This window comes from Peromyscus leucopus, chromosome 2 (assembly GCF_004664715.2).
Source record: "Peromyscus leucopus breed LL Stock chromosome 2, UCI_PerLeu_2.1, whole genome shotgun sequence".
In the NCBI taxonomy this organism is placed as follows: Eukaryota; Metazoa; Chordata; class Mammalia; order Rodentia; family Cricetidae; genus Peromyscus; species Peromyscus leucopus.
In genome coordinates, this window is record NC_051064.1 from 127,297,404 (window position 1) to 127,309,431 (window position 12,028).

Genomic DNA, 12,028 nt, shown 5'->3' on the forward strand with positions numbered 1-12,028 from the left:
AAATGACGTAATTGGACCCAGCTCTCTGGCCTGATGCATAATTGTGTTTGTTTGGTTTTGTTGATGTGTGAAACAGGGTCTCACTATGTAACTTTGACTGACCTGGAACTCTCAGAGGGCTGCTTGTCTTTGCCTCCCAAGTGCTGGGGTTTAAGGTGTGCACCATTATTCTGTGTTCTTGGTTTCAACAGTAAAGAATCCAAGAACATTTAATTAAGCCTTTGAAGTGCTTTTGTATCAGGCCACCACCACCACTCCCCACACCGCCCCACCCCCCCGCGTGTGTGTGTGTGTGTGTGTGTGTGTGTGTGTGTGTGTGTGTGTGTATGCGTGAGAGAGAGTGTGTGTCTGTGTGTCTGTGTGTGTGTGTGTGTGTGTGTGTGTGTGTGAGGTTCTAGGGGTCACACTCAGATCATCAGGCTGGGCTGTCAGCCATCTTGACGACCCATGTCAGGTTCTTTTCCACAGGCTTTAAATAGAAACCAGAAAGCCTTCCTTTACCTCTGACTGTACTAGAAATTCTCTGGGCGGATGTGAACGTTTACTTCCACTGTATTTAGCCAGTTGCTGTTAATCGTTATTTGTCAGGAGCCAGACGCTCCCCCGTGTGCGCTGTTGGCACTCTGCTCTGCTCAGCACTTTGCCGTCTCTCCTTTGCAGACCCCATACCATGTGAACCTCCTCCTGGCTGGCTACGATGAGCACGAAGGGCCGGCACTGTACTACATGGACTACCTGGCAGCCTTGGCCAAGGCTCCTTTTGCAGCGCATGGCTACGGTGCCTTCCTGACTCTCAGTATCCTTGACCGATACTACACACCAAGTAAGTACTGCATTCCAGGGGGGAGCAGGCCAGGGGGGAGCAGCCCGGGGGAGAGCAGCCACAGAGCCCTGCCCCGGCTGCGTCCCAGTCTTGTCAAAGCTGGGAGTTGGCTGACTGCATCCTAGAGAGGCTGGCTCCTCTCTGGAAGCTGATCTCTCTCTCTCTCTCTCTTGTGGGTCAGTGCAGTCTTCCAAAGTTTATTGATAGAAGTCTGACTGCCATGACTGGAGAGATGGCTCAGCAGTTAAGAGCACTGGCTATTCTTCCAGAGAACCCAGGTTCAATTCCCAGCACCCACATGGCAGCTCACAACTGTCTGTAACCCCAGTTACCATGGCAAAATACTAAAAATTTTAAGAAGTCTTCCTGCCAACCAAAATAAGCTACTCCTATCTTTCAGCTGGGTTTTGCCTTGTGTGAAAGGGGTGCTGTAGGAGAGTTGTCATGAATAGAGCGTTGTTACTCAGTTCTTAACTTGTCTGGCATTGTTTTCTCTGTCTGGGTGATTACAGACGTCTCAGACAGTGGGCAAGTAAACCCGACAGTTGATGTAACGTGCTGAACTTACAAGGGTGGACGGACGGGTCCTACCACGATAGCCAGGGACTTCTTTTTAAAAACCATCAAAGCTCTTGAGACCACTCTCTCCTTCAAAAGAAAGTCCTTTCTCCTCTATCCTGTCAGCTGGGTGAGACTTGGTTAAGCAGTGCCCTTGTGCTAAGTCTACCCTCTGACCCACTCCCAGGCTCAGCTCCAGCCACTCTGGACAGTGGGGCCTGAAATTCCTAGCGAATCTCACAGGCCAGAGGTGCAGCACCGCTGAGCACTTCTCTCCGTACACTCCGTCCTTCACTGCAGCGTCCTAACAGTTGGCAGATTCTTTTCCTTCTGCTCCTGCCCCCTCACTCAACCTTAGCCAGGCTAGAGCTCCAGGCCACATCCTGAAAAGAATTAGCCTGGCCTCCTGGTGACTGTCTCTTGATTTTGCATCTGTCAGTAATACAGCTGACTCCCCCACCAAAATAACCACCAGCCACCCTTGAAGCCTAATGCATAATGTGTCATCCCGGTTTGCCACGCCTACCAACAATCCCTTTGGACCCTGTTCAGAAGAGTCTCAGTCCATCCTCTTAACTGTCTTCCCATTGTTCTGCTGAGACCCAGCTGGGAGCGGGAGGATGGCGCACTGGCCTTGTTCTCCCTTTCCCTGATTTGCAGCTGGCAAGGCAGATGGAATTGATTTAAGCCCCGGACTACAGGGACTGGTGAGAGTGAGCTGTGAAAAGGAGGGGCAGGCTGCTGGACTCCCGGAGGCGGGCCCAGGCCAGGGGAGACAGAATTCCGTCATGCTTCCCCTCTCTGTGGCTGAAAATCAATTTGTGATGGCTCAGGGCTGGGGGAGCCCTCCTCTGCATATGGAGTAACTTTGTTGCAAGGTAGAAGTCGGAGTGAGTTTGCTTTTCCAATTGCGTGGCACTCAGACCTGAGGAAGTTTGAAACTTAATCACAAGCTGTTAAGAGCTGGACGCAGGGCAGCCTGATTCAGTGTTTGGCCTCTGTTCTCTTTCAGCTATCTCACGTGAGAGGGCAGTGGAGCTTCTTAGGAAATGTCTGGATGAGGTGAGTTGCTCCCAGGGGGTCCTGAAGGAATGTTTAGTCTCAGGTTGAAGTACCATTCCTGTTCCTGGTTGCTTTTTCCTGCTCTTTCCCAGATGGTATAATAAATAGCCACAGACCAGATGTGAAGTTGCTCCCAGTGATGGAGGTTGATGTGGGTAATGGACTTGTTTTTCTCTCCTGGGTCACCTCCTCATCAGTGTCAGTTTTACTGATTTAATTATTTTCCTTTCTGGTTAATCCAGACTAGTGGTTCTCAAAGTTCACTGTGTATCATCTTGGGGGAACTTTCCTTATCTCTGATAGATCCCAGCACCCACTTCTAAACCAATTTATAGGGAGGTAGAGAGTGAGTCTCTTGTTTTAACTGGCAACCAAGTGATTTTTTTTTTTTAATGGTTTTTCGAGCAGGGTTTTTCTATGTAACAGCTCTGGCTATCCTGGAACTTGCTCTGTAGACCAGGCTGGCCTCAAACTCAGAGAGATCCACCTGCCTCAGCCTCCCAAGTGCTGGTATTAAAGATGTGTGCTAGCACACCTGGCTAGGCAACCAAGTGATTTTAATACAGGTGATAATTAGGCCCCTGCGGTAAGGGACAGTGCCCTGGACTCTGCACACCTACTCTGCCACCTTTAAAGTCTACTTCCTTAACAGTGCATTCAGGTGACCATAGAGAGCACCTGGGAAGTGTTGGATCAGAAGTGGAAAGAAATCTTTGTTTTGGGAGTCCAAGAACCCAAACTCAGGCGGCTCAAAGTAGCCTCTTTAGCCTCTTCCTTCCTCTGTTTTTCTTGTGACCTAAGAAGGAACTTGAATGAATTGTCCAGTGAGAGAGGACAGAGCAGGTGGGGGCCTTGGCAGCACCGTCGCTCTGTGCCGCCTCTTGTATGACCTGTCCCTTTAGACCACAGTGCCCCATCCCTCTTCCTCCGCTCAGTCTCCTTTGCGCGGGAGCCACTGAGAATCAGCTCGGGGGTTCTTGGCCAGGCAGCTGATAGACAGTGTTACCCACCAATATTCTAAGGGGGGTTGGCCAGGAAGGAGGCACCGTACTCTTGAGATTGATTTCCCTAGGATCTTAAAAAAACCAGGGCCAGGCATGGTGGTAATGCCTTTCATCTGAGTGCTGGGGAAGCAGGGGTGAGTGGGTGAATTCCTGTGAGCTAGAGGCCAGTTAGTACACACAGCAAGTATCAGGCTAATCAAGGCTACAAAATGAGACCTTGTCTTTAAAAAAAAATTTTTTTTAAGGAAAACATTTGCTTATTGTCATCTTTTCTTGAAGTTTGACCTTGATTCTAGACATGAGCCATCAGCGAGAAAGAACTGTGGAAAGGGAATGGGCTGTTGTTACCCAGTCCTCATGGGCAACATGAAGGGAGAGGAGGAGGGAGGGAGGGAGGTCAGAAGCCTGAGAAGATCATTTCCCAGCACCTGAGGGAGTAGGTGGAGAGCCTGGGTCTTCTCTGTTGGGGAGGTTTCAGCAAGGGCAGCCACAGTTGTGACTACTTCCAAGCCATGCTGCTCACTAGTCACCTCGTGACACTGTCTGCTCCCGTGTGTGTGGACTGTTCCTCGAACAGCCTTAACTTGGACTGCAAGAGACAGGGCCATGGCTTGTTCCAGGAATGTTCTCTGGACATCATCCCCACCACCTCACACACTAACACTCGGATAAATAAATGACTAGCATAAACTGTTGGAACCTAGGATGTCCTGTTCAGGTCAGAGTCTCTTGTTAGACCTTGCTAGCTTACTACCTGGAGACTTTTAAGAGGCAGGTGTGTTCCTATAGATGGATTGGTAGCAGACTGTGGGGTAAACATTGGATTGCCTCGTGTATGGGCTGACTTGACCGGAGGCAGGCTCTCAGCTGCAGGCCACGGTCACTACTCTCCAGTCAGCCTCCAGCTACTATATAGACATTCTTTAGTGACATGGCACTAGCTGCCCAGTTCCACAGGAGAGGTTTTACACTGGATCTTTTAGCTTAGAACAGAACCTGCCACACTTAGTATTCAGTAAATGTTTGCTCACTGATTTCCTTCATATCTCTGCAGCTCCAGAAGCGCTTCATCTTGAACCTGCCTACCTTCAGCGTTCGGGTCATTGACAAAAATGGCATCCATAACCTGGAGAACATCTCCTTTACTAAGAAGGGCTCCTAACGTCTCGTCCTTCCTCCTACTCATCAGGGGACTTTTTTGATAGGCTCCTTAATTTTTTTTCTACACTATTGACGTGCACTCTTGATAGATGGTTAATCAAAATAAAGCTGAAGATAACTAAATTGAGCTTTCTGGTTTTGGTCTGTTTACCTAACGTTGCGTAGGAAGGAACCAACCAGAAGGAGGGTCATCTTGTCAGGATGCTCCCTCCTGTCCCTCTCCCTCTGCTAATGATCTGAGTGTCTCTGCCAGCTCGAAGCCCACTGTCTGTCTTCCTTCCAGCTTCTTCCAGCTCGCTCTTTCGATCTCTGCTTGTTATGTCTTGTTCTCTCTAAAGCACTGCATCTCTTTGCCTTTGAGCTTAAATCTTTTTTGTTGGCTGGACATGGTGGTCCATGCCAGTAGTTCCAGCACTTGGAAGTCAGAGGCAGGAGAATCTTTGTGAGTTTGAGGCCAACCTGGTCTATATAGTAAGTTCCAAGACAACCAGGCTATGTAGAGAGACCTTGTCTCAAAAAAAAAAAAAAAAAAAAAATCTGTTGTGTGTTTTGTTTTGAAATACATGTATGCATTGTAGGGGACAGAGGACAACCTTGGGTGTTGTTCTTGGGAACCCAGTGTGCCTCGCACCAACATGCCCATGTTTGGTTTTATGGATTCTGAGGATCAAACTCGGGTACTCAGACTTATGAGTACCAGCTGAACTATGTCCCAGCCTTTAAATCTTTTCCAGTTGATTGATGTACTTGGGAAATACGTCAACAGTGGAAAAACAGCAAGAAATTATTCCTCCTATTATCTCTGATCACTTTCTCAGATAACACTTCAGATACTAATTTCTTACATGTTTTTTTGTTTGAGACAGGATCTCATGTAGCCCAGGCTGGTCTTGAACTCTGTGTAGCTAAGGATGACCTTCAATACTTTATCCTTCTTTCTCCACTTTCCAAGAACTCGTGGATACAGCCTGCTTCACTATGGCCCTTTGTACTTTAGGTGTTGGCGAGGGCGGTACAGGGATGGAACCCAGGTGCTTGTCCTGGTAGGCAAGTGCTTGGCTCCATCTCCAGTCCTCTTTCTAGTTTTTGTTTTGTGACAAGGTCTTGCTAATATGCCTAAGCTGGCCTTGAACCAGCTGTGTAACTCAGGCTGGCCTTGAACTAAGGAACTTCTTGCCTCAGCCTCACTAGTACTAGGATTCTGTGTTTTTAACCATCAGGCCCAGCTAGCTTGCTTGCTTCCGTGCTTTTTATTTTATTTATTTTTCATGTATGGGTGTGTGCCTGCATGTATGTCTGTGCGCCACCTTTGAGCCTAGTGTCTGAAAGGGCGTTGGCTCCCCTGGACTGGAGTTTACAGACGGTTCTGAGCTGTCATGTGGCCCTGGCAGTTAAACCCAGATCCAGCTTTCTTCCCTGGTTTTAAAAGATACAAGTATGCATAGGGTAGCTCAGAGGTAGAGTACCTATCTGCTCAACGAGTATCAGACTCTGGGTTTGATCTGCAGCATCACACACAAAAATAAAGGCTGTTCTTGCCTGAGGGCTTTGCTTTGTTTTTTTTTTAAGGAGGTGGAGTTTTTTATTTAAAATAATAATGTGTTTATATGTGTCTCGGTCAGACAGGAACTTTGATGGAGTTGGTTCTTCCACCTTTGTGTGGGTTCTGGGAGTCAAACACCAGGTACCTTCACCTAATGAGCTATCCATGGGTTTTCCTTCTTTTTAAACAGAATCTCACTGTGTAGCATAGGCTGATGTGGAACTCACGCTGTAGACCAAGCTAGGCTTCAACTCACAAAGATCCATCCATCTCTGCCTCCTGAGTGCTAGGTCTAAAGGCATGTGACACGGTACCCAGTTAAGTTTTTTCTGAGATAAGAATTCATTGCATATGTAGCATAGTCCAGGCTGTTCTGGAAATCGCTATGTAGACCAGGCTAGCCTTAAACTCATGAGCCTTCTGCCTCAGCCTTTTTTTTAGGGGCCAGCAAGATGGCTCAGTAGGTAAGACTCCTGCTATTAAACCTGGGTTCACCCCTAGAATCCACGTGAAGGAAAGAACCAGCTCCTGAAAGTCATCCCTGACCTCCATATGGTTCCATATGTGTGCCATACCCACACACTAAAATAAACTAATAAATGTAAAAAAGAAAATGAGGGTGATGTAGTGGTGTACACTGGAGGCAGAGGCAGGAGGATCTCTGTCAGTTTCAGGCCAGCCAGGGGTGCGTGCGTGCGTGCGTGCGTGCGTGCGTGTGTGCGTGTGTTTGTGTGTGTAGCAAGACCTCATCTCAAAAATTTTTTTAGGTGTTCTATGTATTTGATAATATACTATCTTAGAAATTGTTTCCTGCCAATGCATATAAATCTACCTTATTCTTGTGAACAGTTGCACTATATTCCCTCAAATAGATATGCCACAGGTTAACCAGATAGCTAGACCCCGTCCCCCCAAGTGTGTGTACTTTTTTCCTTTGGGGTAACTGAACCACTGGTTCTCTCCCTCTCTCCCTCCCCCCCCCCCCCCCCGCGCGCGCACACGCGCGCACACGTGTGTGTGTGTGTGTGTGTGTGTGTGTGTGTGTGTGTGTGTGTGTGTGTGATGAAACCCAGGGACTCATGCATTCACTCGACCACTGACTATTTCAGAAGATCTTTAAACAGCAGGGTTGCTTTTTTTTTAATTTTTTTTATTTTATGTGTATGGATGTTTTGGTTGCATGTATGTCGTCTCCACCACATGTGTGCCAGACCAGAAGACCATCAGATCAGAACTTGGAGTCAAGGATGGTTTTGAGCCTCCATATGGGTGGTGGGAAGAGCAGCCAGTGCTTTCAACTGCTGAGCCATCTCTCCAGCCCCAAATAGTAGTGGTGCTTAAGCTGTTTGTGTTGGAATAACCTGAGGGAGTTTTCTTTTGTGGTGTAATTGATTGCACTGAACTCCAGATTTTAAGTTGCTATGCGGTTTGGTTTTTTGTTTTGTTTTGTCTTGGTTTTTGGTTTTTGTTTATTTGTTTGTTTGGGTTTTTCGAGACAGGGTTTCTCTGTGTAGCGCTGGCTGTCCTATTAACTTGCTCTAGACTAGGCTGGCCTTGAACTCAAGAGATCCACCTGCCTCTGCCTCCCAAGCCTTGGGGCTAAAGGCGTGTGCCACCGCCATGCCAGGCTGGACATGGGAATTTTAAGCTTCCCAAATAGTTCTTACCTTCTGTCATGACAGAAAACCACTGGATTGAGTTTTCTTGGGAGCTGTGATTCTGAAATGTAAGTTCGCATTCTAGCCCCTTAGGTTTTGTTTTTGTTTATTCCTTTAGGTGTTTAGAGACAGGATCTCATACAGCCCAGGCTAGCCTGGAAATCCTGATTCTCTACCTCCCAGGTGCTGGGATAGCACAGGTATCCAACAATGCCTAGCTTACTATAGGGCTTAATGAAATACAAACCAGTAGGTCCCTACCCTTGTAGTTTATGCGTGTGTGAGTAAAGCCTGAGTTTTTACCTCTGTTCTGTTTGCTGATGTTGCTCACTGATTTGCTCACTGGAGAACATTTGAATACGGTTTGGCCTTAGACTAAAGTAAGACCTACTTAACCCAAGCTGTACTATTTTATTTTTATATGAAATCTTGTCATATAGTCCACATTGTCCTCAAATTCACAATCCTCCTGCCTCAGTGTACACCACCACACCTGGCATCTGTAATCCTAATACCACATATAGAAGCCAGGTGGTGGTGGCACTTGCCTTTAGTCTCAGCACTTGGGAGGCAGAGGCAGGCTCTACCAAGTTCCAGGACAGCCAGGGCTACACAGAGAAACCCTGTCTCAAAAAACTAAAAATAAATAAATAATGATACCACATATAGATAGGTTTTCAGTTTGTCTAAGAGAAGCATATCCTGTTTCTGAGATTGCTATCATTATTCATACTCAATACTGAGTGAGAAGTCAGTTCTGATGTCTTACAGGCTTCTTTATACACTGATGCTAAGTGCTTAATGTAGTAAGAATTGGGTAGAAAGAGATGAGTCACTTCACAAGTGATTCTGCCTCCAACATCACGTGAAGGGGTTTGGACCCTCTGCTGCATTCCTGGATCTCTAGGTATCTGCCTGAAGAGCTCTACAGGTGCTTCTCACCAGCCCTTGGGCGATACCTGCTGAAGCATAGGTGTCTATAAAAAGGCTGAAAGAGGACCTGGTTCGTAGTAGTTTTCAATGCAGTGGTGTAGAGCAGGACCTGGTGTGGAGGAAATGCTCAATAAGCATAATCATGGCTAAACTTGCTCCACAAACAGGACTTGACCAGGAGTGAAAAGCTCACTGCCTTTCAGTGTACATGTTTCCAGGCAGCCTTGTGCAAACCCATAAACCCAGCTGTCTGTCTTCACCCTCTATTTCTATTTTGAGCTACAAATCAATTTATTCATAGATACTTCAGCCCAGCTTTAGAGACAGCAAGAACATCAACATGTCTAAAGCTGACTTTACCACCTGCCTCACTCCAAAGCCATCTAGTCTTCCTTCTTACAGCTACCTGTGCTGGAAACCCAAGCATTTAACGTTTTAAATGTGAGTGTGTTGAGGCTAGAGAAATGGTTTGACAATCTCACCCTCCTCCTAGGAGTGTCTGTGATAGAATGGAGCAGAAGTACTGGACCCACTATTTGCGTCTCCCAGATCATCAGATGAAGTTGTACATGGTAGAAAAAGGGACTGAGAGTTACACAGCAGCATTATATTCTAAGCAGTATTAGCACATTTCAAGTAAGATTTTTTTTTTAAATAAAATATTCAAAAAGTCAACAAAGGGACTGGAGAGATGGCTCAGCAGTTAAGAGCAGACTGCTCTTCCACAGGACCCGAGTTCAATTCCCAGCACCCACATGGTGGCTCACAACTCTCTGTAACTCCAGTTCCAGGGGATCCAACACCCTCACACGGATATGCATGCAGGCAAAACACCAATGCACATAAAATAAATTTTAAACCTGTGTGCTTGTGCGTGCATGGGTGTATGTGAGATCTGCTTGCAGTTTTCCTTCTGCCTTGTCCTGGGATCAACTCCAGTCATCAGGCATGGTGGCAAGCACCTTTAACTCACTGAACCATCTCACTGGCCCTCGTTTATTTTGAATGAATTTGATTGTGGAATAGCTGGTTTTACAAAAAAGTTACAAAGGTAACATTTCCCCCTTAGTCCTTACTTCCCAGTCTCTGCTAACAGTAGCGTCTTACATAACCATGCTCATAACCATGCTACATTTGTCCAGCCAAGAAACTGACATTGATACATTCATATTGACACTAGCTTTTATTCGGGTTTCATGTTTTTCTCTTGTCCTTTTTCTGTTCTCAATGAAGGCCACACTACCACATTGCTCTGTTTACATCACCCTTTATTTTCTTGCTATGACTTTGAGACAGGGTCTCTCTGTGTAGCATGGGCTGTCCTGGAACTTGCCATGTACAGCAGGCTGGCCTCAAACTCCCGTTGTTTGCCTTGGTGTACTAGGCATTTCATAATCCTCAGCCATCAGTTCCCTGGGTTCTTCTCCCTCTTTTGCTTGTCATTTAAGCTCAGGCTCCATTTAGTTGGATCCCGAGAAATTTCTCCTTAATACTCTGATCCTTTCCAAGAAAGCAGGGAGGGCTTTAAGCATGAGCTTACACACACTGAGAATCCGGATCCTTGCTTAATCCAAAGACTCCCTGTTTAATTCTGAGCTGGTATTGCACCAGAGAAAGCAGTGTAAACCATTGTGCAAACCTGTTCGTAGTCATCTTTTCCCTCAGGCTAACCCCAGCCAGTCAGAAGCTTCAGGGCTGGTTAGCTGCAGAGGGATGACGAAGGAAGAGTCCCGTGCCCAGGCTTCATGGGATGCTTCATAGAGCAAGCATGTACACAGTCCGCACTGTACTGCTTCCTCTGCAGTGCTGTGACCCTAACCGTACGCTGGCACCGCAGGGCCTCGGCACCAGGGCTGGGGGGGACCTGCTCCCCAGGCTGGTGTCAAGCCTGTTGGCCTCTCTGTGGTAGGCCTGTGGGGTGCAGCGAAATGAAGATGAATCAAACAGCTATGAATAAACAGTGTGAAGTCTACTGAATTCTGAGACAACACAGGCATTGGGCAAGTTACTCAGCTATAATTTTCTCTTAAAATAGGACTGATGACTCTGTTTTTTTTTCCCTTAAGAAAAGTTATCCAGTACTAAAAAGTTCTTTAAAATGAGTTTCTTCTTTATCTTTTTAAAAATAATTAATTTTTTTTATTTTATGTGCGTTGGTGTTCTTGCATGAATGTTTGTGTGAGGGTGTCAGATCTTAGAGTTACAGACAGTTGTGAGCTGCCATGTGGGAGCTGGGAGTTGACCCTGGGTCCTCTGGTAGAGCAGTCAGTGCTCTTAACCACTGAGCCATCTCTCCAGCCCTTGTTTATCCACTTTTTTTTTTTTTTTTTTTTTTTTTGGTTTTTCGAGACAGGGTTTCTCTGTAGCTTTGCGCCTTTCCTGGAACTCGCTTTGGAGACCAGGCTGGCCTCGAACTCACAGAGATCCGCCTGGCTCTGCCTCCCGAGTGCTGGGATTAAAGGCGTGCGCCACCACCGCCCGGCTGTTTATCCACTTCTTATTGATTATTACTATATATATGACAGGCCAATATTGCATAAGTACTATATGTTTGTACTTCATTTAATCTCAACCTTACATAATCTGTGATTTTGTTTGTTGAGACAGAGTGTCTACATAGCTCTGGCTGTCCTGAAACTCACTACATGTAGACCAGGCTGGCCTCAAACTCACAGAGATTCACCTGCCTCTTTCTCCTGAGTGTTGAGATTAAATGTGTGTTCCACCATGCCTGGCAGTCTGATAATTTTAAAACTCAAAGGTCTTGCCAGACCAGCGGTTTTGGTTAAAGGAGAGTACCCATCTAATTCTCATATCCTTTCCTACATATGGATTATGATTTAAGAGAACTGATGCCACAGCTCCATTGGTAGAGTCTTGCCTAGCATGTCGAAGGCCCTGGGGTTGTCTCTGGCACTGCAGAAACTGAGTATAGAGGTATTCCCAGATCCGGAAGGTAGAGTCAAGGGGATCGGTCATCTTCAGCTACATCGTGAGTTGGAGGCTAGCTTGGGATACATGAGAGCCTGCCTCAAACAAAACAATGTCTTGAGAAAATAAGGGACATCCTTGGGAGACAGAGTTTCTTTATGTAGCCTTGACTGTCTTGGAACTCAGTCTAGGCCAGGCTGGCCTCAAACTCAGAGATCCATTTGCCTCTGCCTCCCAAGTGCAGGGATTAAAAGCGTGCACCACCACTGCCCAGCTGCATCCTTGGACTCTTAACAGAGATGGCAACACCTTTGTTTAAAAATATGTGTGCCAATACTGGAGGAAAAACAAGCCA

At 46.5% G+C, this 12,028-nt stretch overlaps 1 protein-coding gene across 2 annotated transcripts in view; it reads left to right on the forward strand.

Moving 5' to 3' along the window:
* Positions 1-4,735, forward strand: part of Psmb2 (proteasome 20S subunit beta 2) — a 36,618-nt gene extending 31,883 nt beyond the window's left edge. For both annotated transcript variants that reach the window (XM_028885417.2, XM_028885418.1), the window contains 3 exons: positions 661-823; positions 2,394-2,443; positions 4,502-4,735. In XM_028885417.2, the coding sequence (XP_028741250.1) occupies positions 661-823; positions 2,394-2,443; positions 4,502-4,609 (321 nt within the window). In that variant the 3' untranslated portion in view covers positions 4,610-4,735. The remainder of the gene's footprint in view (positions 1-660; positions 824-2,393; positions 2,444-4,501) is intronic.
* Positions 4,736-12,028: the final 7,293 nt, after the last annotated feature.